The sequence below is a fragment of the Leptosomus discolor genome, chromosome 3 (assembly GCF_034619465.1).
Source record: "Leptosomus discolor isolate bLepDis1 chromosome 3, bLepDis1.hap2, whole genome shotgun sequence".
In the NCBI taxonomy this organism is placed as follows: Eukaryota; Metazoa; Chordata; class Aves; order Leptosomiformes; family Leptosomidae; genus Leptosomus; species Leptosomus discolor.
Genome location: NC_141393.1, coordinates 66,896,924 through 66,921,997, shown reverse-complemented (window position 1 = coordinate 66,921,997; position 25,074 = coordinate 66,896,924). Strand labels below are relative to the sequence as shown.

Here is a 25,074-nt window from a genome sequence, read left to right as displayed (position 1 = left end):
GCTATTTTGGGTGCTTACACCCATTTACCATGGAGGTACTGTCTTAAGGAAAAACACTAAATGACTGGAAAGTAGAAAAGAAGCAGATGAATTGGTGAGCTCTGCTAGCTTACTCATTTTCTGTAGCTGACAGTTTGGGAACATCTCTCTCTGTGGTCGTGCAAAGAGTGTGCTGGGTAGGATCAAGGGATATGGTTTTGCCCCTGCTGTTCCTCTTGGTGGGATGGGCTTGCATTGAAGGTCTGTGGGCTTGATGCTTCTTTGCCTGTAGACTTTCAATTAACAATTTATATTTTCTGCAGGACTTTGTACAGAAATTAGCAAGCACCTAATTGGTGAGATTAGAGCCCCATTAAGAAATTACAAGTGGTGTGCTCTCTGGGTGCTCTGCAAACCTCAGCTGCAGTAACTGTAGCAATAAGTGAAAGGTGTGAATTGTCTGTTCTCCCCAATGGGTTATTAAATCTGAAATCTGAAAGATGCCAGTCAGGGTTGGGCCGTAGACCAAGGGACTGCTTCCAACATGTGGTGGAGACTAACATGCAAGGTGAGTTTTGCGTAACGGAGCGTTAATAATATACGGAGTTGACCCCTCTTGTGAGTTAGTGTGACAGAACAGCTATTGCATCCTGCTGCAGGAGCTCAGAAAGGCCCTGAGCTGTCCTGTGATGCCTAAAAAGCCTTACTTCAGAGTCTTTCCTTAGAGCTATGGAGTTTTAAAATGGTTGAAAGTAGAAGGAAGTGGGTAGGAAAAAGCCCTCAAACGAGATTTCCCCTTTAGCCAGTTTTGAAGCCCTTTGCCCCCTACATCTTCCTTTGGCTGGTCTTTGCTACTGTCAGTAGCAAGCTGATCTCTGAATTTGTGTTTTTCTACTGTTTCATAAAGCAGAAATTGTAGTAGAAATACATTTCAAGAAAAGTAGGCTGGAGGTGTTACACGTGTGCGCCAGGTGCCTGTGGATTTTTATATAAATTGGCATGTCCTTTTTTTTTTTTGTTCTGTTCCCTGCTGACCTAATAGCTACAGTTTCTGGTTATATTCGCAAATCTGAAGACTGCTAGATTTGTTTCAATCTTTCATAGCTCAGGATGTCAACGTATTGAAAACCAAGAATAGGTCTAACATACAGCTGAGGTTTCCATGGCTGATTTTTGGTTATAGCGGTAAGTGTTACCCCACACAGTACTTGGGGTTTTCCATCAGTTTAAACAACAAGAAAGCTGAAATCCCACCAGCTGTGCCGCAAGGGATGGTCATTGGCATGTACAAGGGTTGCACAGAGACTGCAGTATCTTGGGCTCACAAATGGGGCATATTTGGGGCTGGAAATCAAACTGCTGCATGTGTGTGCCCATTTTGTCCATTTACCTCTGCAGACAGGGTGTGTATGACACTTTCATTCCCAGTGCTTTGTGCATGGATTATTGGCCAAACAAGCCATTATTTTGTGCATGTGTGTGAAGGTGAGGGTAATGCAGAAGGCAGCTCTCCACTCTATATTGATGAGGCCTGGTTCAAAGAGCTTATCAGAGCTGGAAGGATGGGCAGGGGCAATCAGGAGGAACAGATAGTGCTTATTTCTGAATTCACAGTGTTGTGTTCACTGCCTCCATCCCCTGTGGACAGATTAAATGATTTATTTTACTAATTCCAGAGACTTCTGTAAACAGAATGTGTAAATATGTATAAACATATGCTTGATCTGGTCTGGTTTTCCTGTCTGGGAGTAGTGGTTTACAAAACTTGCTCCCAGCCTCTGGGCAGAGGAGGACGAGTGGGAGTAGGAGCTCAGACATGGGTTGCTTCTTATCTTCGCTCAAGCCCACCTCATCTGGAGCAGCCCCCTGAGCTGTGACAGCAGGCCTTGCTACCCAGGGCAGAGTCACCTTAGTCGTTTCTGCTGGGCTGGGAGGCTTAAAGCCCCTCTGCCTCTTTGTAGCTTAGAACAAAATGAGCTGTTGTGCTGGGATGGGAGTGAACCCTGGTCGTGGTGTCATCTGCTGCCTTGCATCCTTGGGAGGGGCTCACTAGGTGCTAGTCTCCCTTTCCAGGGCAGCATCCTTGTTTTTACTGATCCTTTGTTTCTAGCTGGTGATGTTGAACTTGTGAACGATTGATGTTAAATGGGTTTCTGCCACTCCACACTGGAAGCATTGGGAGGAGCCCCACTGGATGTGGTGTTGGGTCACTTTGACCATCTAGTTGGAGGTTTGACCTTGGTAGAGCAAGTAATGCAAAAGCCATTTTCTGCTCTTCATTGCTGAGCTTCAGGTGGTAAATTCTGCCAAATGCCAGTGTTACCACGGGAGGGCACTGACTGTTTCTCCTAATGAGTCTAACAGGGTTTGGATGTAGTCACCCATCCTAGAACAGCTGTTGTCTGGAGAAAACAGCAGCATAACCTCAAAGTAACAGCAGGGAGTTAGCGTAGGAGCTTAGCTGTGAGGTGGTTGAGCTACTGATAAATGCTTCAAGCTCTGAAGTTGTTGTTCCAGTGGTCTCAAGGTCTTTTAAAATGAAAGAAACTCTCCTCCATTGATACTCCTTATCTGCAGCCAAGAGGGTATTTTAGTGATTGGCAGGTTTTCTGGGAGAGAGGGAGGGAAGAGGCTCATGATTGCGTTGGACTGGGAGTAGGATATAGGGCAGATCAGTGCAGTGATGCTCCTAAACTCAACCTGCCCCTTTTCAGTGAAAGAAAAAATCTCTAAGATGTGTTTCTGGGATTAAAAAAAAAAGAGAGAGCATTTGGTAGAGTATGGGGTAGGCTTGGAAAGCTTTTACACTCAGGATTTGCTTGTGGTGAGGACAGAAAAACAAGTGCAGTCACTTTTCATCAGAGGTTAGAAGTAAGATTTCTCAAGAACCTCTGTTGGCATCTGTGGTTTATAATCTCTTTGAAAAGTGAAGAGGTAGTATTTTCAGATGACACAGCTACTGAAGTTAGTGCTAATGAAGTTGGTTACATGGTTTCGGGGGAATTTCAAGAGGCTGGATGCAGCAAGATCAGGTTATTCAGTAGCACATCAGCGGATAAAATACCCCATGGATGTGTTTAATATTGCATGCTGGAAGGGAAACATTTGAGCTATTCACTTATATTGATGAGATCTGAATTAACTCCAGGAAAAACACTTAGTCATGTGTTATGGGGTGTGTCTCCACTGGCAGGTGGGATTAACTGCATCTCAGCTCTTGTTTTAGTAGTGGAAGATATAACCAAGTGAGAACAGGCATGTCCAATGGCTATTAAATTGTTATTGTTGTGATGACTCTGCAAACCTTGTATGAACTCAGTGACTCTCAAGTCCTCTCTGCTAGCTGGAATTGGCAATTGAAGTTAAGTTGTTACTGGAGAAATGGGGAGGTGTTGATGGCAACTTCAAGAACTTGGAGGAAAAGTTTTAGGGATGGAAAGACTTGAGATGGAAAAGTTGATGTAGGAAACAGCATCCTTTGCTGTAGTGTAGATAATGTCGCTGCAGGATGGTTTTGGGAATATTGTAGTGAAGTTGAGTATCACTGCAGCTCCAGTGCTGAGGTTACTGGTCTCTAGTGTGTATAGCAGGAGCACCTGGTGCAAAATAATCTCATTCAGCATGAACCACTGCTGTAGATCACTTAAACTCTGCTGACTTTATGCTGAATAAGAGTTAAAGCTCTTTGGATTGATTTTTGAGTGAGCATGTGCCTATACAGTCTCAAAAGCCCTCCCTACCCTTTCCTGAAATTGGGATGGGGTGTGTGGTAACAACGATACTTACTAAAAGGAGCAAAATATTTTATAACACTGAAGAACTCAAACTATTAAGCCAGCAACACAATGCTTTGATTTACTCTTGGTTAATGCCATAATAAATTTTAAGTGCTCAAAAGAATACAAAAAATCTTCTGTTTATGTTTTTTTGGAGGGGGGCAGGGAGGAGGAGGTCAGCTTCATAACCCCATGGAAACCCTTAGACATCGAAGAAGTTTGCCATTAATTATTCTGGGCAAGGACAGAAATTTCTCTTGACTGTCCTGCCACTCCTCTTGAGAATGTGCAAGCCTGGAGCATACTTTTTGTACAGCACTGTCTGTTTTCTTGTTCCTGATCTGCAGCCTGAAAAGGCTGCAGCTCCCTGCAAGTTTGGCAAGGACCTGCAAGCTGGAGCAAGAGGAAGAGAGAAGCAGGTGCTTCTCGTGGGCAGGGGAGGGATGGGGTATGTCCTTCATGCTGACATCTGTTTCATTTAATCTCCAAATAGGCTCTTTTGAAGCACAGAGGTGCTTTACCTGTTGCTGATTGCACTTGACAGTTGGCCTGTCAAACGTGGTCCCCTGCTGCCAGGGTGGGCTCTGGACCCTTGTGGGAGAAGCTTTGGACCTTGCGGTTCGGTGGGGTGGGGTCAGCCATCGGTTTGGAGCTCTGACATGTGGGCATCCAATGCGTGGGTGTGGAGGAGCTGGACTTGCTCTACGTGCTGTTCTGCAACTTGTGGCCCAGTGGGGCTTCTGTGATGAGGAGGAGAGGCTTTCCACTGCAGCTGCAACTTTTAAGAGGTAAACAGGAGGAAAACCAAAAATATTAGTACAGTTTGTGCTCAATTGGACTGTCCAGACTCTGAGTGATTACAAGGGAACAGATGTGGTGTATCTGGGTTGAGTGGATCTGGCAGTCCTTGTTCTGGAGCACAGCCCTTCCCCAGGCTTGCATGCTCAGCTGGATGCAGGACACTATATGATTCTGCATTTAGACCACACCATAGAGCTGAATTTTATTAATTCCTCCTTCCTTTCTTAATGCTCTCCCTTTGGGAGTGGGAGAATAGTGACTGTCTTGAGGAACAGTGGTGGTTTATCTGAGCAGTTTTCATAATGATAAACACATGTTACAAGAAAACCCTAACCCAGCATCGCTAAAGCTGTGCAGGTACGAGCGAGATGATCACCTCTCCTCCAGTCTATGGTAGTGCCAGAGGACTTAAGATGTAGTGTGACTATTAATGCTTTTCTCTCTTCTCTTGAGTATTTGGGCAGTTATGTGGAATAATGCTGACATTGAAGGTGTTCATAGCTATGCAGCTTGAGGGAGGAAAGAAATCTTGAGAACATGTAAAGGGTGTACTGATGTCTTGGAAAACAAACTTGGAGTTTAATTTTGAGTTGACATTGAAGCATGGAATAGCATCCATGCTGTTGAAGATGACACACGTATAGAATCACTAAAGAGAGAGGGATTCCTTGAAAAATCTTTTAATACCCTGACTTTAGTGTGGAGATGTTTAGTTCCCGCCCCACCCCATTTAGAAAAAGAAATAGATTAGACCAAGGATTGAACTAACTCTTTGCCTACAAGTTTGGTACCAAGCTTTTACTATTTTATTATTGCCTTTTACGTAGGTTTGAAGGTACTCCCTTCCCCCCAGTGATGTTTTGTTTGAGTACACTTTTAAGATTCACACTTAATGCTGGGTATTAGGATTGGGAAATTTTCTGGGGAGTTGTAGCACTTCATTGTTAGACTCAGAAGTGGGAACTGGGTGAATTAGTTGCTTTTAAATGGGTTTAAAAGCAATGTGGGAGAAGGGAGAGCTGTAAGTTCTCTATGTGCTGGCACTGAGCATCCATCCAGGCCTGGAGTATAAGCTCAAAAGTGTCATAACCAGGACTTAAATGTTTTTTGGGTTTTGCTTTGTATTTTTTTTCTAGTGTAGTGCTCGTTTAAACACTATGTCAAGACTATTCTATACAAATAGACTTGGCACAGCTTCATGCTTGTTTGCTGCAGAGATACAAATAGTTGGGGAAACTTTGCTTAGCAGATACATGAGTAAATCCACCTTTTTCAGCTGTAAAAATGTTGGTGTCAGAGGGACCTTGAAATACACGAGCTCTGTATTTGCAGGGAAGGAGTTGAATTTTGAGAAGAATTGATTACAGAAAAGATATTTTCTGAATTGCAGTGTAGTGTATGACTGCAGCTAGTCAGCACAATGATTTTCTTCTCCATCTTTGTGCTCACAGCTTTATCCGCTAAAGTTCATCTTATTTCCGAAACTTATTGGTATGTGCATGAAAAGGCTGGGAACAGCCTGGCTTTGTTTTCCCATAAGCTATGGGGGAATGAGCTGGGAGAAAATAGATTACTCTTCAACCAGTGGGTCTGAGGGAGGATATGCTCGTGTTAGGCAACATGGTTTAAATTTGAAGGCCATTACTATCTGGTCACTTGGTTAATGAAGCGGTGTACTTAAGGTTCCTGGGAGATTGAAATGCCATTAAAAAGCCAGTCTGTCCAACTACCCTCACTTTCTAAACATAAATTAAAATAAAAAGTAACCAGACCTGGTTAGGTGATCAACTTGGTAATACTTGAGAAAATGAAGCAGTATGTGATCAGCATAGCGGCTGTTTCTTTAGCAGTGACCTTTGTGTGGGTAAAAAATACTTTGTGTACAAATTTTTAGCTGCAGTCTCTCCAGTTTTTGTGTTTTGTGGGATTTTTTTTTTCTCCATTGGTTTTGGTTTGTCTTTTTTCGTGCTCGCATTTACTTACGTTCAGTACTTAGGGTGTCTAGATAAATGAAGACTGGGAGGAGGAAGGAAATTGTGCTCTTGCAGTTGAAGTAAGAGGTAGGAGGTTGAGCATGAATGCATCCTAAAACTCCCTGAGGGTCTTTTCCCAGGTCTTGTACAAAATAAGCTCTGCTTACTGTAGCAGTGGAGTAATACTGTGCTTTGAAGTATAGGGAAAGCTGCTTCCTTATCCTCAGCAAACTCAGCTATTCCAGGATACACCACAACGCCCCCCCCCCCCCGCCTCAGGTTGTCAGCACTATCAACTTCTTGTCTTGGTGTCTTTCACACCATCATAACTGTGTTTCAGAAATCAGCAGCACAGATCTGGATTTTTTTATAGACCTGTTCAGAAATGTATGTTGCTGGTTTTTTAATCAGCTGAAAATTAACTTTCTACTGTTATCTTTAGCTTTGCAAAGAGCAATCTAGACAAAAAATTCAAGTAACTTCTTGCAGAAGTAGCCCAGCATGATGTGGAAGTGATTACACTATTGTTGGTATTGATTTAAGGCTCTTTTCTTGTCATGTGTGTAAAATCTGGTATGTCTGATCATGGGCTGGTTGTTTTATTTTGTTTTTTATAGCAGTGCTGTTCTTTGGATCAGCTTGTATAAGGAAACCTGGAATTAAACTATACTGTGTGTTACTTGGGTGTTTTCTCTTGAGTTGAGAAAATGCAGCAAGTATCTGAGTTAGCATACTGGTAGTGGAAATACTGAATGAGCTTAAAAATGACTTTTTTTCTGACTTTAAAGGAAATAGAATATATATTTCATAAAGGGTTTTTTCAGGTAAAATAATATTTTTATACTAATGAAAATAATCTACAGCAAAATATAGGGTCCTCAGACCGTAGTGAAAGTGTGTGTGCAACTAGTCCCCATGCATTTGAAGTACTTTGAGGAGTATTCTTTTTTAAACTGGTAATGCACCCATTTACTAAAACCATCCTCCAAGTCTTTGGAGGAGTGAGACATCAAAGAAGATTGTCACTGTCCATTTGCTCATGCAGAGGGAGGCTGTTATATCAGGCACTGCTCCATTAACTTTTTATGTTAAAGCTTTTTTCTGACAGTGTCATGAGAGGCTCATGGAATTTTTTGCAATGACTCAGGGAAGCATGGCTGTTAATTTCCTCTTTGCAAACAAGAGGCAGTTATGTTTCTCTTGCTGGAATGCGTTGTCCTATGGAAGTAAAACTTGCGTAAGAACTTTGTGCCCTGTCACGTTCCACATAGTTTCTGAACCCTTTGCTCTTCTGGATAGAAGAAGGAAGCTCTCCACAATAATGGCAGTTCTTGTTAGTGTCATGCAAAAGGTTGATGAAAGACGGAATCAAACATACGTGTTCACCTGTCACAGGTTTTGGCTTCTGTAGTCAGATGCATCTCTGAAGATATCCCTATCAAGGAGTTCAGAAGGTGCAAGACTTGCCTTCCAAAACTCAACCAAGAGATTCACATGTGTTCTTAATTCCTGTGCTCACAGGGCTCCTTCTGTCCCACCCTTCTTGTTTTAGCACTATCAGGAGTTATATGGGATTCTGGGTGAATTGGCTTTAAATGTCTTGCTTCACCCAAGCAGATCTCAACAGACCTTGTGTGTTTTTGCCTGTCTTGTGCTCATCTGCTGCTCTATGATAACAAATCACCCTGTGCTTAAGACAAAGTCCTTGGTAAACTTCTATTCTTCAGCAACTCATATTTTCAAATGAAAAATACTGTAGAGCAAGGTTTTTCACTTTTAATGTAGTGTGCAGTTCTATAAGGAAAAGTTTGAGTGGGTTTGAAGGTAAAGGCAGTGTTGGTTTCATGTCTTTCTGATGAATGAAGATCCTTTCCCAATGCTCCAACGCATTTGCAGTTTCTTTAACATGGACAGATCCTGCGTTTGACTTATTTTTTCCTTTCGGGGGCTTATGTGACAAATGAATCTCCTTTGGTAAAATGTTTTTGTCTCTAAATTTAAAGTGTTTTTAAAGTGGAGACCCAGCATGATGTGCATTATGCCAGAAAGTGGTAACTGCTGTCACTATGGCTGATGTGTGCTGCCATTGAGGGTCTAAAATTAGGGGTTTTTGGCCTATGACTAGCCCTATTAATTGCTTTAAAGATAGAGTAATGCTTTCATTTGATATCATAAATGTACTGGGAAATCCTAGACTTTTAAAAATATCCGGCCATCACTGAAGCAAGCCTCTAGAAGTTGTACCACTTTATCTTTTGGATTTTTTCCATTCTCAGTTACACAAATCTTTCTTGGCATGATAAATGTATTGATTGCTTTAGCTGCATCCTGATTCAGGCAGGAGTGATGACAGGTTTTAAGAGGGCAGAGGTAAGAAACATGTCCTCCTGGAAGAGGTGGAGCAGAATTTAAGGGCTTTATAATGTTTTTATGAAGATGGGCTGAGTACTTGCTGCGGACAATTAAATCTTAACTAGGCTTTGTGGGTTTGTCAAATGATTGTATTTTGCAACCAAAGTAGCTTTGTTTTTTCCTTGAGCTGTCCATGCTTTGCCCAAATTTTGATCTTGTACAGGTACCTTGATGTTTTAGTAATATTTAGTTTCATACCTGTGAAGGGTAATGTTTGGGATTGTGTGGTGGTGGCTTCCCTTGACCTCTGAATAAATTACCTATCTAGGCAGCAGAGAGATATGGAATGCTATGGGGTCTTGAAAGTCTGAGCTTTTGGAGAAGCTCCGCCCTTCTTGCTGTAACTCAATGGTAGCTTGAAGAGTGTGATGATTTTCAGCTCTCCTGGGGTGTCTGTAGGTTGAAGAGCAACAGATAGCATGGTTTGGGTTTGACCTATCACTAAATTTTAAGGATTACAAAACAAAGGCTTGAGAGTGCTGTATTGTTTCAGACTTCTGAAAGGCAACAGCTTTACAGATGGTTTTTAAGTGTCTGTTTCTCTTCCATCCCCACCCCCAATACTGTCAGAAGAGTGGGTGTACTTACTAAAGACACTGAAAGCAAAGGGAGAAAGAAATATCTTCACTCCTACTTCATGGGCTGCCACTGATGGTCAACAAATTACTTGAAGTTTTAATGTATGATAGTTTATGTCGTTGAGTTGTGAGAGTTATCTTTTAACTTCAAAAAAGGCTTTTTCATCAACCAGGCATTTAATATTTTTAAAGGAGTGTCACTGCCTTAGCAGTACTAATCAGAAAATGAATTTTTAATAGTCTCTCTCCTGAGAAAAATACCTTCTCATAGTTCATTTAGGCTTCACAGTGGTATAGAGTGCCTAAAGAAAATCTCATCATTTGGCATTCAGTGAAAATGGTTAAACTAATTTTCTGTGCACTCACCCTCTTTTAGGCCATGCTGTTACCCTAAGGAAATCTCGAGCTATTCTTATGCTGCCAAAGAACCTGTGTGTGACTGGGGAGGATGTGGTGTGATGTAACGTGTGCCCCTCAATGTGGAGCCTGGGGACAGGAGGCTTGCCTTTGGATGTGCAAGTTGTTTTAGACACTTGCTAGAAGGCTGCTTTCAGGGGTCCTCTTCTGTGGTGATGTCACTGGAAATGTCCTCTGCATTAGTCCAGGGGCTGATGAACTAACTTCTTGTGGAGTGAGTGGGTTTTTTATTGCCTTGTCTGGACTTTGCTCTGTAATTGTTTCTGCAGCTGTTCCTAATCCACACTTCTTTTTTTTTTTTGCTTAAATGCAGGTCTGAGTTCTTGAGCACCATGACCTCTGACCATCTGGGAATAAAATGTATTTCTTTGTGTGATATTTTTTTTCTTTTTAGACTCTGCCTGTCCTTTACAGCACAGCTGCCTCGCTTCTCTGCTGCTAACAAGGTGAATTAATTGCACACCCAGAATTACTAGTGTTCATTCCTGCTGCTGGGAACCAGGCACTAACATTTAGCTTTATACTGTAGTGCATACACATGTTTCAAGACCAGTAGACAAGTTCAACAAATAGAAGTCCGTGCAAGAATGTCTTTTAAACATGTTAACGTTTGTTTGTTTGCTGCTGGGGCTGTTGTAGGAAAACATGCTCTGCAGGAAACTCCTTTGATGTTACACTGTCTCAGCAGTATCACAGGTGTTCTTCTGTCCCACTTCAGGATCTATGGTGGTGCCATCTTTTAAATCCTTCCTTTACAAACAGTCAGTGTGGAAATTTCCTTCTTACATAAAATGGTGAGGAAAGACTGTGCATGTATATATTGGTTTGGGTTTGTTTTTTTTTTTCCAGAGCTTTCTCTGTTCCTGGATGGGCAGCCTTTAGCCTGGGTGGAAGGAGTTTTGATATACAGATAACTTTCCAAATCTAGGTTTGGTGTGGATACACTGAGGTGTTTTGGAGCCTGATGTAAAGCAGATTTGGTTCCGTTCTAGTCTGTGAGTTAAACGAAGGGTTTCAAATTTTGCATCTGGAAGTTTTGAGAAGCCTGGAGTTAGTATTATCTTTGCAGGGTCAGCCTAGAGCATCCAGTTTCATTTTCTTTGTTCGTGGTGTTCCAAAATAATCTAATAGAGTCACTTCTGTGAGAAACTGGTCATGCTAAGCCATTCTGCCTTCTCGAGTACATGTTTTTCTGCTAAACTCTCTTTCCTTAGAAATAGTCACTGCATTTAATAGTTCCTTTCCCTTCAAGTGTCTCCAGACAGAATGTGTGGATGAGTGTGAACTTGCACAACTGTGTGGTTAATACACCTTTGCAACTTCCGTGAGCATTTGCAGTTTGTGCATTTTGCTCTCCAGAGGCAGAGTTGAAGGCTCATACTGGCTGTCACTTGTGAGTCGAAGTGGAGTGCAATTCCCTCTCTGCTTCAAGAAAAATCTGGAAGAGCTTTGCTTCTGAGTTTCCAAAACATATTTGAACCATAACTCAGTGGCAAGCTTTGTTTTGGAAATGGCCTCGCTCCAGCAATGAATTTGTTGAGACTGTTTATCCCAGTTCCTTCCCTGGCTTAATAGGCTGAGAAAGTAAAACTGTTGTGTGAGTGGGTGGTTGAAAATGGTCCATATGGATATTGCTGTAATTTGTGTTTGATAAATAATGGTAGCTTGTACATAAGCCTGTAATTGACTGAAAATGCATTAAAAGATAGTGTGAAGTCACACAAACTGCTACTTAAAATCCATAGTGGGGGTCAGTTGGGGGGAGTGGGAGATTTCTCAGTGAGAGATGAGGCAGGAGGCATGCAAACTCTGTGCAACATTAAACGCTGCATTTCAGATGTGCTAGAAGTTAGTTTTCTTAAATGTTTATTGAAGAATGTGAAACTCCTTAAATACTTGAGGAAAGAAAGCTGTCTTGTCTGCATCGGGGCCAGGTGATGGATGCTAATAGCAGCAGTATTATTTCGAAATAGCTGCGGTGTTAATTATGGCCTGTGTCTGAAAAAAAAAAATGTGGCTGGTGAGTGGGAGGTGGAAGGGCAGGGGCAGGAGGGAGATTAAACCATCAAAATTCCAGAGACTTCAGTGTGTTGTGTAAGGAACATTTCTGGCCTCTCCATGGCTGTACAGCCAGCAGTGTGGGAGCTAGTCTGGAAGGCCGTCTTGCTCCCAGAGCTGCTGAACTTGCTGCTCAGAGCACTCTTACATAGCTGTATCACTTAATTTGTTCTTAATTAGGCTCAACAATATGAGCTGTGTGTTTTTGATATCCAGTTCAGATAGGAGCATAGCCATGCATTAGAGCTGTTGCGGGCTATGAGCACGTGTGGAGGAGGAGGGGGAGGAGTGGGGAAAACACTGCCTTTCAAAAGGCAGGGGAAAAGGCTTCAAAATATTATTGAATAGAAACTGGCGGCTGACTATCATGAGCGACGGAGCTGTTGAACTGCGTTGAGAGGCAGTGCTCCGGTGGGAGCTGGCATACCTCCCCTCCAGGAGTGCCGGGGCTGGAGCCAGGGGTGACTGACATCTCACCCGGACACAAGGACACCATGCAAAACAACTTCCATGCTGCCTTTGCCCACGGCGTTTTTGACTCTGGTCATTTGGGTTTGCTGAACTTTCTTAAACTGAAGCACTGCATGTGCTTTGACTTTAGGTGTGCTAGTTGAAAGCATGCGTGCTAAGAGCAAGGGAAGGGCATCGAGCTGCTGAAGGATGAGGCTCCTGGGAGGGCATGCAGAAGGAAAACAGAGCTTAGGAAAACCTGTTAACATTCCTGCACTGTCCATCCCACTTGCAAAATGCTTTTTTACTTGATTTTTTTTTTTTGCTTACAAGTCAATAAAATCTAGTTGCCCTTTAAATAAATGGTTTTATAATTCTCACCAGATTATCTGATATTAAATTTGTTTGTAAGGTGCTGCACTATAATCCAGTAAACTATTTTTACAAGTAATCCAATGTTTGCCAATTGGCCAAATACCATATTTAAAGAAGCTGCAACTTCATTTTTGTTTAGCTATTTAAACTTTCGGGGTTTGAAAGTAATTTTTAGTCTTCTTTTTTCCCCAGTCATCCTTCCATCCCCACATCTCTGCCTCTAAAAAGATGCAGTTGGAGCTGAACATCAGGAATACTCCCTCCTACACCTCCTACTGTCAAATTAAAATATCTGAGGAGAAATTAAAATGTAATGTAATTTGCTCTTTGTTTTGTCACTTTAAGTTGAATGCTATGAGAACAACTTGAAGGTGGTGAAGATTTGTTGCTTTGTAGTGATTTTTGTTGGAGATGTGGTCTTACGCAACATTCATAAGATGTCTTACCATGTTGCCAAGGATGAGAAGTATTGCATTACACAGTTTGACTGAAAGCTTTTTGGTGAATCTCCTCTGGCCTGCTGCTGACACCAGCTCTGATCTTCTAGGGGCTGTGGTGGCTGCTTGCTTCAGTTCTTACTGGATGATAGCTGTGTCTCCATGAGGAAAACTCTTGGGGAAAATCTCATGTTTCTGGGGCAGGCACCAAGGTCCCACAGCGATCTGGAATGGGTGGAAATCGCCAATTTCAAAGGGTTATTATTTGCACTATGGGTGATGAAATGATGATTTCTTGGTAATTGCTGTGCATTCTTCTGCTGAGAATAAAGGGTAAAAGACAGCTTTTGTTTCATCTTTTTTGGATAAATAAACTCTTTACCTCAGTTTTTTTCTTTTTTTCTTGGGTAAACCCCCCATTTTGGGAGAGTAAATCCCCGCTTCTTTTGTGCTTGTTCAGTTGTGGGAATGACTTGGTTTCACCAGTACCCATTGCATACAGGCCACGGAGCAGCTTCTGGATGTTTAATACAAGCAGATGAACATTCCAAGGATCCTGACCCACTGTAACCCAGATACTGCTCATCTTGGTGCCGACAGGGGTGGCAGGAGGTACCTTTGCAGTCTGGATATGCGAATGAAGTGGCGCCCTCCCCAAAATGGCCTGTGGTGTCCTTGATCATCTGTGATCTGGCTGTGCTTGCCAAGTGTAAAGTGCCTTTTTAAAATGAGCTTTTATCGTTTGTGCTGAAAAAGGACTTTGAGGCTTCCTGTGCACATAGGACTTTTGTGTTGTACATGGGATCTTTCCAGTCCCTAGTGAATAAACACAGCTGGCTGTTTTGAGAAACAGACTTAACATCTTTGCATCAAAGCTGTACAAATAAGGCAGCAAGCTGTACTGAATTACTGGACAAAGTTTTCTGACTTTTACACTGACTTAAGAGTGATCAAATGAAAAAAATGCCTTTCTTACGAGGCTGCCTTCAGCCAATGCAGGGGGAGTAAGTTTCCCTCGTCCCCCCTTTGGAAACATGACTAGAACAAGCAGCCTCGATAACTTAGCAATGTTGGATTATCATGCAATAATTTACTGGGCAGCCTTTTGCTGTCCGGAGCCGCCCACGCGCACAAGTCAATGGTGCCTTTGTTCAGGAGCAATGGAAGAATGCATGATCTAATGGGGTGGTGGGAGTTCGCCTTCATTCCAGCGTGCTCAAGGCTGCGCTCATTCCCCCAGTGTCCCAAACCCGTTTCCTTTCTTCATCCCTGTCTTGGTATAGGTGCCCAGAAAAAGTAATGCATGTTTATATCTCTGTTGGGCTTTCTTGGTGCTTCACAAGCCAAAATCTTCTGTTTGGTGGAGCGTTGTTTATGATGAGATGGTGTTAAAATCCTTCAGGGGCTTCTTATTTATGATATATGTGTCTGAACCTCCAGTCTCTTTTGGTGAGGACAAGAAAATAAACCTGAGGTTTGTTATTGCTGATTTGTGTTCCCGTAAGGGCCACCACTCAGCATGTGAGAGCTGTCATCCATGCTCCTGCATGGAGTTATTTCCTCACTGAAGATCATTAGGAAATGAAAGTCCTTCATTTTCTTTCTTTAGATGCTGGATATTTCATCTGCTTGTGCAATACCAGTGTTCCCATCTTCCTCCTCCTCCACAAATTTTCCCAGAAAAGCTAGGGTGTAGTTGTAAAGGACATTTGCTCTAGAACTACCATAATTTCTTGCTTTCTGTCATAAGTTTGGCTTTTTCATGTGCATGTGATGCAAGCAACATAACTTACTGCTTATGTGTTTTGCAGGTGTTGGATTGTTGTTGTTGAATAAAACTTTTTTATCCAAAAAAGCAAGTTGCTCAGGATGTTTCTTACTCTTCTCCTTTCCTTGTAAACACTGTCCTGCTCTTGTTGCCCATCTGCATGCTGGAAAATCCTGTCCCATTCCATGGTATGGGGTAACTCATTCTCCTTAAATATTCTCCTCATCTATAGCCCCAGTGATCCAGGAGGGAAGCCTCTGGGAGGGTTTCTAGCATGGGAGGCTGAACAAAATATTGCAGTAGCTGAGAACTTGGAGTGGTTCGTTGACTGAAGAAGCAGTGATCAGCCTTGAACAAGATCTTGTTAACTTGCTGGCTGTCGACTGGCATCAATGTTTCTGTCCCTTGTGATTTGCTGCTTGTGTGAGGTTGCAGTATCTGTGCTACCCTTGATGTGTTGTGGTAGCATAAGAGTGGAAGATGCTGCCTCCTGATATGGCTGGTAGCTTTTTATTTGTCAGAGAGGAGCAGATCAGCATTTATGTCTTGAAGCAGCAGAGTCAGTCTGCTTATAGCTGGTGCAGCATTGTGCTAGGTGGTGGGGAGAGTTGATGGTTCAAGAAGGGCAGAGTTGAGGTAGGAGAAAGGAAAAGATGGGTGAATGGCATGGGGCACATTCTAGTCTAGCAAACAGGGAAAGCTGGCCTTTCTTCTGGGGAATGACAGGGAACCAAGTCAGATGAGAATAAAATGAAATACCAGTGGTAGCTGCTTGCTCTCTGTCCTGTCACTGCAAAATGGCAATGAAATTCAATCAAAAAATACTAAGTAGGCTGTATTTTTTACTGGTTTGTTTTCAGTTCTTTTAACCTGTACTTAGACAGGTTGTCAGCAGGTTCCTGGGTGAAAAAAAGCTGCTCTGAAACAGGAGCCAACCAAAAGAGAAATAGAGCAAAGTTTAACCATTTCATTACTGCTCAGTGAATTTTGCTGAAAACAAATTTGCAAAGGCTCAATTCTTTGCCCAGTACAATCTTCTCGGGTGGATTTTTCTTATTTTTCCTGGGCAGTAAAACTCAGCGTCTGTATTTTAAATCTCATTGCTGTGAGGATGCATTGATGGATAGTAGGGAGTGCAGAAGAGGTAGCGTGGTTTCTTCCCACACACAGGGGATGTGAGTGGACCGATAATGAAGGAGGCGAGTGTAGTCTGAGCTTATCTCACCCAGGCATCTGCTCAGAATTCAGTGCTTGTAGTTGGCGTGCCAGCTGGCGGGACGTTTTCCTGATGTAAATTATCCATCCGTTCTGAGGGGTCTGAATACAAGGAGGCCTTTTGTGTGTAGGGACGAATTCCTAACTTGAGGGAAAAGGGAGGAGTTTCTAAAGATGTAAATAGAATTTGCTTACATTTTTCCAGGCTGTCTATGGTTTTCAGCATGGCACATTTCCTGGTGGACCTTGGGATACAGCACTGCGCAATAACCTTGCTAAGGAAGGGCTTTAATTGCTGATGACATCTGGCATCAGCCCGACAATGTGAGCAGGTTGTTTGGGGAAGCATCCCCTGCATCAAACGTTTTCAATGCCACTGCTGCCACCTCTGCAGGCACCCAGACTTGCTTGCTTGGTTTAGTCCGTAGTTGCAATACTGTCTTGAAGGCTTATACATTGCTTACTTTAGAGAAAGATATTACAGGGTTTTGCATATCAGCCTGAATTACCAAAGGGGGCTGGTTATTTTGTCACCTTGTCACTTGCTGGCAAAGAACTTCATGCCTCAGAAAAGACGCAGTTTTAAAACGTGAGGCTTGTGATATTGAGCTCTGGATGCTTTAAAGATATGTCAGGCTGTACTGCTGAAGTGCTGAGCTCATGGTTGCTAATTATTTCATGTCTTCTTTCTACTAACGAACTTTTATAACAAACATCTGGAATTCTTCCTGGAAAATTGAACTACCAGTTCTCAGAACACAGAGGGAAATATTATCTGATACTTGACAGTCAGACACTTCTAAGGCAAACTGAGATCAAAATAATTACCAGCTTCTAGGAACAGGAGAACAATGACTTTTTGTCCTTCAAATTAAATGTTTAAAACTGTCTTTCACCTGGTTATTGCTGTTGCCATTTCTCAGTGTAATAGCAGTGTATGTTTATTTAGCTCTGGAAGACTTGAAAGCAACCTAGGCAGATTATCTTTGCTAGAAAAAAACTCTGCAGCCTTGAAGAGCCCTGCTAGCTGCCAGGCTGCTAAGCACAGCTTTTACGTTCAGTATGAACAGTGGGGAAATGCATTTCAACACTGTGTCAGCTGGTCTTGGGTAAACTCTATTGTTCCAGCAGTATTTACCCATGGCAAGCTGATACGGTGCTAGTGTACAGCCTCTCTGTGTGCATTAACTGCATTCCTGTTTAATGCCATTAACAGGATTTCTCCAGTAGTCACACTGCCAGCTGAAATAAATGCCTTTTTCACCTGGTTGCTTGGGTGGGTTTTGAATGTGTTTTCATTGGCCTGCCATGTAATACTGAAGATGAAGAAGGGAGGATCCTTTTCATTTAGCAAAAGCAATTTCTGTGGAAAATGTTTCTGTGCTGCCCAAAGTGAAGTTTGCATGTGTTGTGTCATTAGCTGAGCTGGAATTTTTGGACAGGAGGAGACAGGAGACCTTGTCTGGGAACAGGGTCTGTAATCTGGTTGTAGTGGAGAGAGAAAAAATAGTTCCTTTTTGGTACGTGCAGGCTGTGACCTGGTCTTTTGCTAAAGCAGAAAGTTGTGTGTGGAGAGAGAGCATGCACCCGGCCCTGTCTTCATTCCCAGGATTCTTTCGAAGCATTTCCTCCCTGAAATCATCTTGAGGAAGCCTTAATGCAAGGTTTTTTGCTTCACGCTAGAGGAATGCAGTACTAGTAGAAGCAAACTAACCACTCCAAGTCAAAGTAGCAGGGTATTCATGACAATTCAGTTGTCACAATTTAGTTGAATCATCTTCATGTGATTGGCTTTGGCTTATTTGCGCCCCCCCCCCCCCCCCCCCGCTGATTCACAGAATGGCTGCTCTTCCCTAATGTCTCCGCTGTTTTCACTTGTCATGAAAATTGCCCAAAGCAATCCCACCAGGGCAGATTTTCAGCCTCATATTTTGCAGTATTTTAGCACGTGACCTCAAAGAAAATGTTGTCATAAGCTGATGAGAGTTTTAGTAGAGATAAAACCATGATAGTAGGTCTGGTTTTAGTTACTGCCCATCCAAGGCGTTGGTGAAGTTCTCAGACTGTCAAGTTGCAGGTCAACACATATACTGGTGTTTTCCTGCAGAGGAATGAGGAGGCATTTGCTTCTGGTGCTTTTTGCCTTTATCTGGAAAAGATGGGGATTATATCCTGGGTTTGTTTACCGTGGGCCTGAAAAAGATATTTGTGCATGTCTGGCCTATTGGCTTGTGTCTGGTGTGCTCACCTGGAGTTTCTGCGTGTGCATGATCTTCATCTCTGAAGCATGCTTTGCCTTCAGTGAGGAGCTCTGTTCTTGAGGGGAGACCATGCAGGAAAAATGGGAAATCTGGGAGGGACTGATTTGTACACGTGATGTCTGCTTCTTGCCTTGCATTAAGATTCTTAAGAAAAATACTTCCAAATAAATGGAAAAGGGATTAATCTCTTGTATTGGGCAGCAAGGGGAGGGTACACCTAAGCTGCATTACAGTGTTCGGTGTTGATCCTTTGGAGTTTCTAGCCCTTGTGGAAGCAGTTTGGCACTAATAGTGTGATTGCTTCTGACTTGTCTTCTGTGTGTAAGAAGATCTCATTAAATTGCTTGACCCCAAACCGACAGTGGACTAGTATTGAGCAAGAGCCACAGCTTGTGAATGTCTGGCTTCCAGTCTTGTGCTTAGGTCATCTGTAACCTCACACATGATATAAATAGGAAAGGGTATTTTGTGGGAAGTATCGGGGGATTTGTATCTGTACAATGCCCCAGCTGTCTTGCATGTCACACAGATAATACTTTTTGATACGTTGGGGTATCAGCAGATTTCTTTGCCTTTAAACACAAGATTGGTCTTTTATTATCCTGGAGACATGTAGGTGTAAGTTTTTCGGGTGCTATATGTCTTGATTTTTATTTTTTTTCCTGTTACGTTGATTTCTGGAACCTTTGCCATGCTTCTCCTGCTACTTCGGTGTTTCTAGCAGCCAGAAAGGACAAATGTTCCTCCCTTGCGCCAGCCAGGCTCTGGGTGTGACGTGCCTAATGCAGACTGGTCCCTATCTAACCGGTGGGTGGCACGTGAGTGATAACTGTGGTTCATGATGTGATTCATTGCCACCAGGTTTTGCACGTGTGCTTTGAGGCACACTATTCTTGTTGCCTGATGCTGTCTGGTCTGCTTTAACTTGTGAAGTGAGCCACTCTTCAGCAGGTGCAAAGCCTCGTGTTAAAATTTAATGCAGTGGAGTTAATTCATTTTACAAGTTGAGGTTAAATCCGTATGACTTCTACAGGTGGAAAAAGACTTGTTTCTCAATCAGTTGAAGCTTTTCTAGTAGCTCTTTTTTGCTCAATGAAAGGACCAGTGATGGCTGCAACCTCTGCTTAGAGCAGTGTTTTTCTTGGAGATGATGGGAGTGTAAAAGAGCGTGGCAGGGACTAAACACCCAAGGTTTTGTTCCAGGCAAACCTCGTTGTTTTAGCAAGTTCCCTATGTGTGCCAGTGTGTCCTGATTGTACACAGTCTGCTCGCCAAGGTGGAGCGAGAACAGCTGGTGTGCAGCTGTACGCCTTCTCCTGGGAACTGCTCCTTGGCTGGCGGGGATGGCAGAGGAAAGTGGCTGAAGTGCGCTATGGTCCATTTCCCCCTGATGGGTTTTCTCAGGGTGTGAGTCTCCTGAACAGTTGGTTTATGTGCATGGGGGTAGATGCTTAGTCACTGGAGAAGAATCCATGAAGGAGGATGATCTGCTGATTGACACAAACCTGTTAGGAGATGAATGGACGGCAGGGAGCTGGGTTTAGATTTCTCCTCCTAGGAAAGGGAGAACATGGCTAGCTTGTATGTACATCATTGCACTTTGATCTGAAAAGTGTCTTGGCAACTTTAATCATATGGTCTGGGAAGCTTAAATGTTGTTTTGTCTTTCCCAGGATAGAAGAGGGTGTACTCAGTAGTTCAGTGCTGGAGGAAAGGCTTCATAGTAGTAGAAAGAGTTTGGGATATTGTTTGTTTAGGAAGGAAGTAGAGGTACTAAACAGGCTCTACAATATGACTCTTACCTTTCTGGTTAATACCGTTTCTCCTAAACGTGTATTTGGAAGAAACATTATCAAATGGCATGGTTAACTTGGGCCTGGCTTTAGATACTCACAAACTGTTTGTGAGTCTGATGTAATCTGTCATCTGTTGGGATAAGGACACTGTTGGTGATGTCTGCAGAAGAGAATTGGAGCTTGTGAGATGTGTGTTTGGTTGCACAGAAGTCTGTAAGTGTTTATTTTATCTAGTCAGCCTGCCCTTGACTTCTGCCTTTGATTCCTTCACTTTGTCTTTGTAGGGAGATACAGTACATAGGACTGGAAGAGATACTTCTGGTGCTACTGGACGCTGCTCATCCTGCTGGATAGAACTAGAGGAGATCTTTCTTCTAAAGAGAGAATTGTAGTACAGCTCTTTCCCTTCTTTCTGTTTTAAGTTGTTTGAGTCTTTCTCATGTCTGTCTTCTCTGCAGGAAAGGCCTTTGACATCACATATGTGCGTTTGAAGTTTCACACCAGTCGGCCGGAGAGCTTTGCGATCTACAAACGCACTAGAGAAGATGGCCCGTGGGTGCCCTACCAGTATTACAGTGGCTCCTGTGAGAGCACGTATCACAAAGTCAATCGTGGCTTTATTCGAACTGGAGAGGATGAGCAGCAGGCACTCTGTACGGATGAGTTCAGTGACATCTCTCCTCTCACCGGGGGCAACGTGGCATTCTCAACACTGGAGGGGCGTCCAAGTGCCTACAACTTTGACAACAGCCCTGTGCTACAGGTATGTGAACAAGACTAAGTCAATTGGGTGGTCTGAGTAGAGTCTTTCTGTTTAGTTCTTGTGGATGGTGGTTTTGGGCTGACTGGGGGCTGCACTACAGCCATTATTCATACTGAAAGGCCCTTGTGCAGGTAAGTTGGGATAGACAATCCAAAGAGACGCTTTTGAAGGAAGAGTTGAACTCTTGATTGTGTTAGTAAGTTTATAGTACAAAAAGCAAAATCTCTGGCATTAAGAATGATTTGTCATTAGACATCATGGAAGTCTTTAGAGGATGGATGCAAACCTCTGCCTGCTTAGAAAGCAGCTGTAGGCATTTTGCTGCTGTTTCAAACTTAGGCTTTACCCTCCTCTGTCCTTAAGTCAAATGAATATTTGAGGCATCTGCATGTATATTTTGAGCACAAAAAATTAAGAAATGTGAGATTCTTCTAAAGAAATAAAGGGTTATTGGAAACTCTAACCTGTTCTCTTAACATGTATGTTGGATGAGGGAGCCTGATTTTATCCACAGTATTTTTTTTCTCTTAGAAATGGCTTGGCAAGGGGGTTTGGTCAGGGTTTTTTGTTGTTAGCATTCCCAGTGCTGCTTGGGCAGTGGTCAGGAGCATACTGGAAGCACCAGTTTGTCTGATTTGCTTGCTGCTTTTTGTACTCTGCTTGATGGCTTCTGCAGCTGATATTGCAACAAGGAGCTAAAGCTGTAGGGTTTGCCCCATTGGGGCTCGTCTCTTTCCTTTTGGAGCTGTGATTGCCACTCCCTCCCTTTCCTCTTAGAGCAGCAGGAGCAGACTGAGATCTTGGGGCTCGCCTGTCTCTGACCCCCATCCAGTGGGCAGAAGAGCAGAATCTGGTGGGGCTCACTTCTGCAAATGAAAATAAAGATTAATGGGAACAGGAGAACTCCTCCTGAAATGGAAAAGAACCAGTTTGACCACCTTGTTGGTGTAGCTAGCCCTTGCAGAAAACAGAATCTAATCATTAAGGTGAATGGAGAGATTTCACATTAGTGATATGGCATATAATTTTCCAATAAATTTCTCTATATAAGGAATAGGCACCTGACTGCCAGTTTCCTAAAATACGTACAAACCTCTGGCATTGTTCAGAACTGAAGCAAGCATGTATTTTGTGCTCAGCATTTCCATGTGTTTATGCCAGTGTTTGTAATTCAGTAAATCTTCTTACTGTACTGGCTAAGCAGTGACACAGCTGCAGCAGAGTTGTACATACAGGGATGTTTTTCTTGTGTTCTTTTTGTGATGAGGGAAGGGAAATGGCGTTGCAAAAGCTGTAATAAAAATAAGGAGGTACTAAGGACAGTCACTGGCTGAAGGTGGTGTGAAATTTGGGGACAGGCTGCGCTTGCTGGCTGTTGCCAGAGGAGGGTAGGGTACTGTGGTGAGGATGCTGTGTAAATATTATTAAAAGCTCTTGTGTTCTAAGTCAGATCTGCCTGTCTGTTTTTCTTCCTCAGCCTTCCCCAGCCTCACTCATTTATGTCTTTTCATCTGGCAGTGTATTCCTGCAGCTGAGTGTACCCTAAAGCTTTTCCCATTCGTGCTGTATAGCTTTGGAGGAAAACTGTGGTCAGATAGACACGATTAGCAAGCTTGCATAATTGTGTGCGCTCCGCTCTTTGCAGAAGAGGTTACCCACTGCTTCCCAGCTGAGAGCAGTCACCCTGCAAAAAGGCATTGGAAAGGGTACCCAGAAAGGAGCAAACCGGAAAACACATCCAAACCAAGAGGGTGTGGTGTAAGGCCTCTTGGGCAGGGGTGTGTGAGCTTCCAAGGTGTGGAGGGGACAATGATGAGGAAGGAACTTGCTGATTGATGGAATGACTTTGTGAATACAACTGCTGATGACGCAGCACTGGTACGCACTTGAGGGGGATATCTGATGTTTAATCTGATGGGATTTCTGTCTGCTCTAGGAATGGGTGACGGCTACAGATATTAGAGTGACCCTCAATCGTCTGAACACATTTGGAGATGAAGTTTTCAATGACCCGAAAGTTCTCAAGTCTTATTACTATGCAATTTCTGATTTTGCTGTGGGTGGTAGGTGAGTAGACAATAAACCTCTGTACTTATTTAAAGCTTTTGGTCAGGATTACTAGAGCGCTTTAAAGATTTTGATTATACTCACATGGTACCATTAGGCTTCGGTCTTTATTGACTGTCCTAAACCAAAAATTAAGTAGAATGAATTCTACAAAGCTTGTGAATACTGGGTATAACCTTTTGTAGCTATACTTTCGGGGCAGACAGAGATTGAATATTTTTATCCTTGATTAGATGAAATGTTAAGTGATTTGAGAGGGTGAAGGGTGAAAAGAGTGACAAAAATGTAAAACAAGGGAAAAAAACCCCAACTTTTTTGTACCCTGTGCTTTGTATGTTTTTTAACATGTTCTCTGCCTGTATCTGTAGCCTAGAATAACAGAAAATCTCAAATGTCTCTGCTTCACATATATTTTGGGAGGTATCTGCTATGAAGATCTGAAGCATTGTACAATACTGTGATTATCTGTTCCTTTTGCCAAAGTGTATTGCAGAATCTTAAGTTCTTGATGATAAAATGTTTTCATAAACAGAGCTGAGACCACTGCAGTCTTTTGGAATGTTTGCAGAGAGCAGTCCTGAGACCGGGATTTGACAACATGGGGATTTGCATTGGCTGCACCACCAGTTTGTGGAGTTCCCTGGGCTTCTGTATTAGTCACCTTTGTGCTGTTGAATTTCTTACTGATAAAGTAGCAGCACATGGCCAGTGTGCATACCGTTTCCTGGACTCTCATGAGAGAGAAGCTGTGGAGAATTTACTAACCTAAAGCCAACAAAATCTTTGCTTTGCCTACTCAGCTTACTCTGTTTTAGTGACAGACTGAGGAGGAGTTGGTTAACGTTCTCACATTTCTAAATGCCTGCCTTGAGCATGCTACAACTGTTTGTTTCATAGATAGAATGGTTTGGGTTGGAAGGAAGCTTCAGAGATCATGCAGCACCCTGCCATGGGCAGGGACATCTTTCACTGGATCAGGTTGCTCAAAGCCCTGTCCAACTTGACCTTGAACACTGATGTGGCATCCATAACTTCTCTGGGCAACCTGTTCAGTGTGTCACCACTCTCATTGTAAAACATTCCTTCCTTATGTCCAATCTAAACCTACCCTCTTTCAGTTAGAGGTCATTGCCCCTTGTCCTGTCACTACAGACACTGGTAAAAAGGCTTCATCTTTCTTGTAAACCCCCTTTAGACATTTAAAGACCTCAATAAGGTCTCCCTGGAGCCTCCTCTTCTCCAGGCTGAACAACAGCAGTTACATGCTCAATTTTGTTGTGACCATCTACCTTTGAATTTGTCTCACCTCAGATTTTCAGGTCTGGGCTTTGTTTTTGGGATTGCTGTTTGAGTGTCCTGGATCCCTGGAGTTTAAATACCTGTTTCTTGTCTCTTGTTAACCAGATGTAAATGTAATGGGCATGCAAGCGAGTGCATGAAGAATGAGCTTGGGAAGCTGGTCTGCAACTGCAAACACAATACCTTTGGGGTTGACTGTGAAAAGTGTCTTCCTTTCTTCAATGACCGTCCATGGAGGAGAGCGACAGCAGAGAGTGCCAACGAATGCTTGCGTATGTGCGACCTCACTTGAGGGGAAAAGCTCTCAGGGGTTGGGTCCCTTGCCTCTGTTGGCACCCAGGAGCTGGCCCTGCGTGGTTTTAAGTTGTCTCAGTCACAGTTAGCCAGTATTAAGCACAGTTCTGGTGTTCCTTAGCAAAGGTTTTGTGGGTCTGCTGGTCATTCCACTCCTATCCTGTAGGAGCCTTCTGGTAAAGCCCTAGAAAGGAACGTCTCCGTTCTGGAGAAGGATGCGAGTGATGGTTAAGAAGTAGGTGTACTGCAAAAATGTACAGGCTTGTACTTTATGGGACCCATAGAAAAAAGTTGCTATGTAGTATGCTGGAGTATAATTGCCCTTTAAAAAGCTCCTCATTTGGCATACGCTGAC

General features: G+C 43.0%; 1 protein-coding gene across 1 annotated transcript in view; it reads left to right on the top strand.

The window, feature by feature from the left end:
* The window catches only part of LAMC1 (laminin subunit gamma 1), a 69,621-nt gene that overhangs the window by 23,724 nt on the left and 20,823 nt on the right, over positions 1-25,074 (top strand). Inside the window, exons 2-4 of the mRNA XM_086463412.1 lie at positions 20,755-21,059; positions 22,996-23,126; positions 24,531-24,697. Of these exons, the coding sequence (XP_086319538.1) occupies positions 20,755-21,059; positions 22,996-23,126; positions 24,531-24,697 (603 nt within the window). The remainder of the gene's footprint in view (positions 1-20,754; positions 21,060-22,995; positions 23,127-24,530; positions 24,698-25,074) is intronic.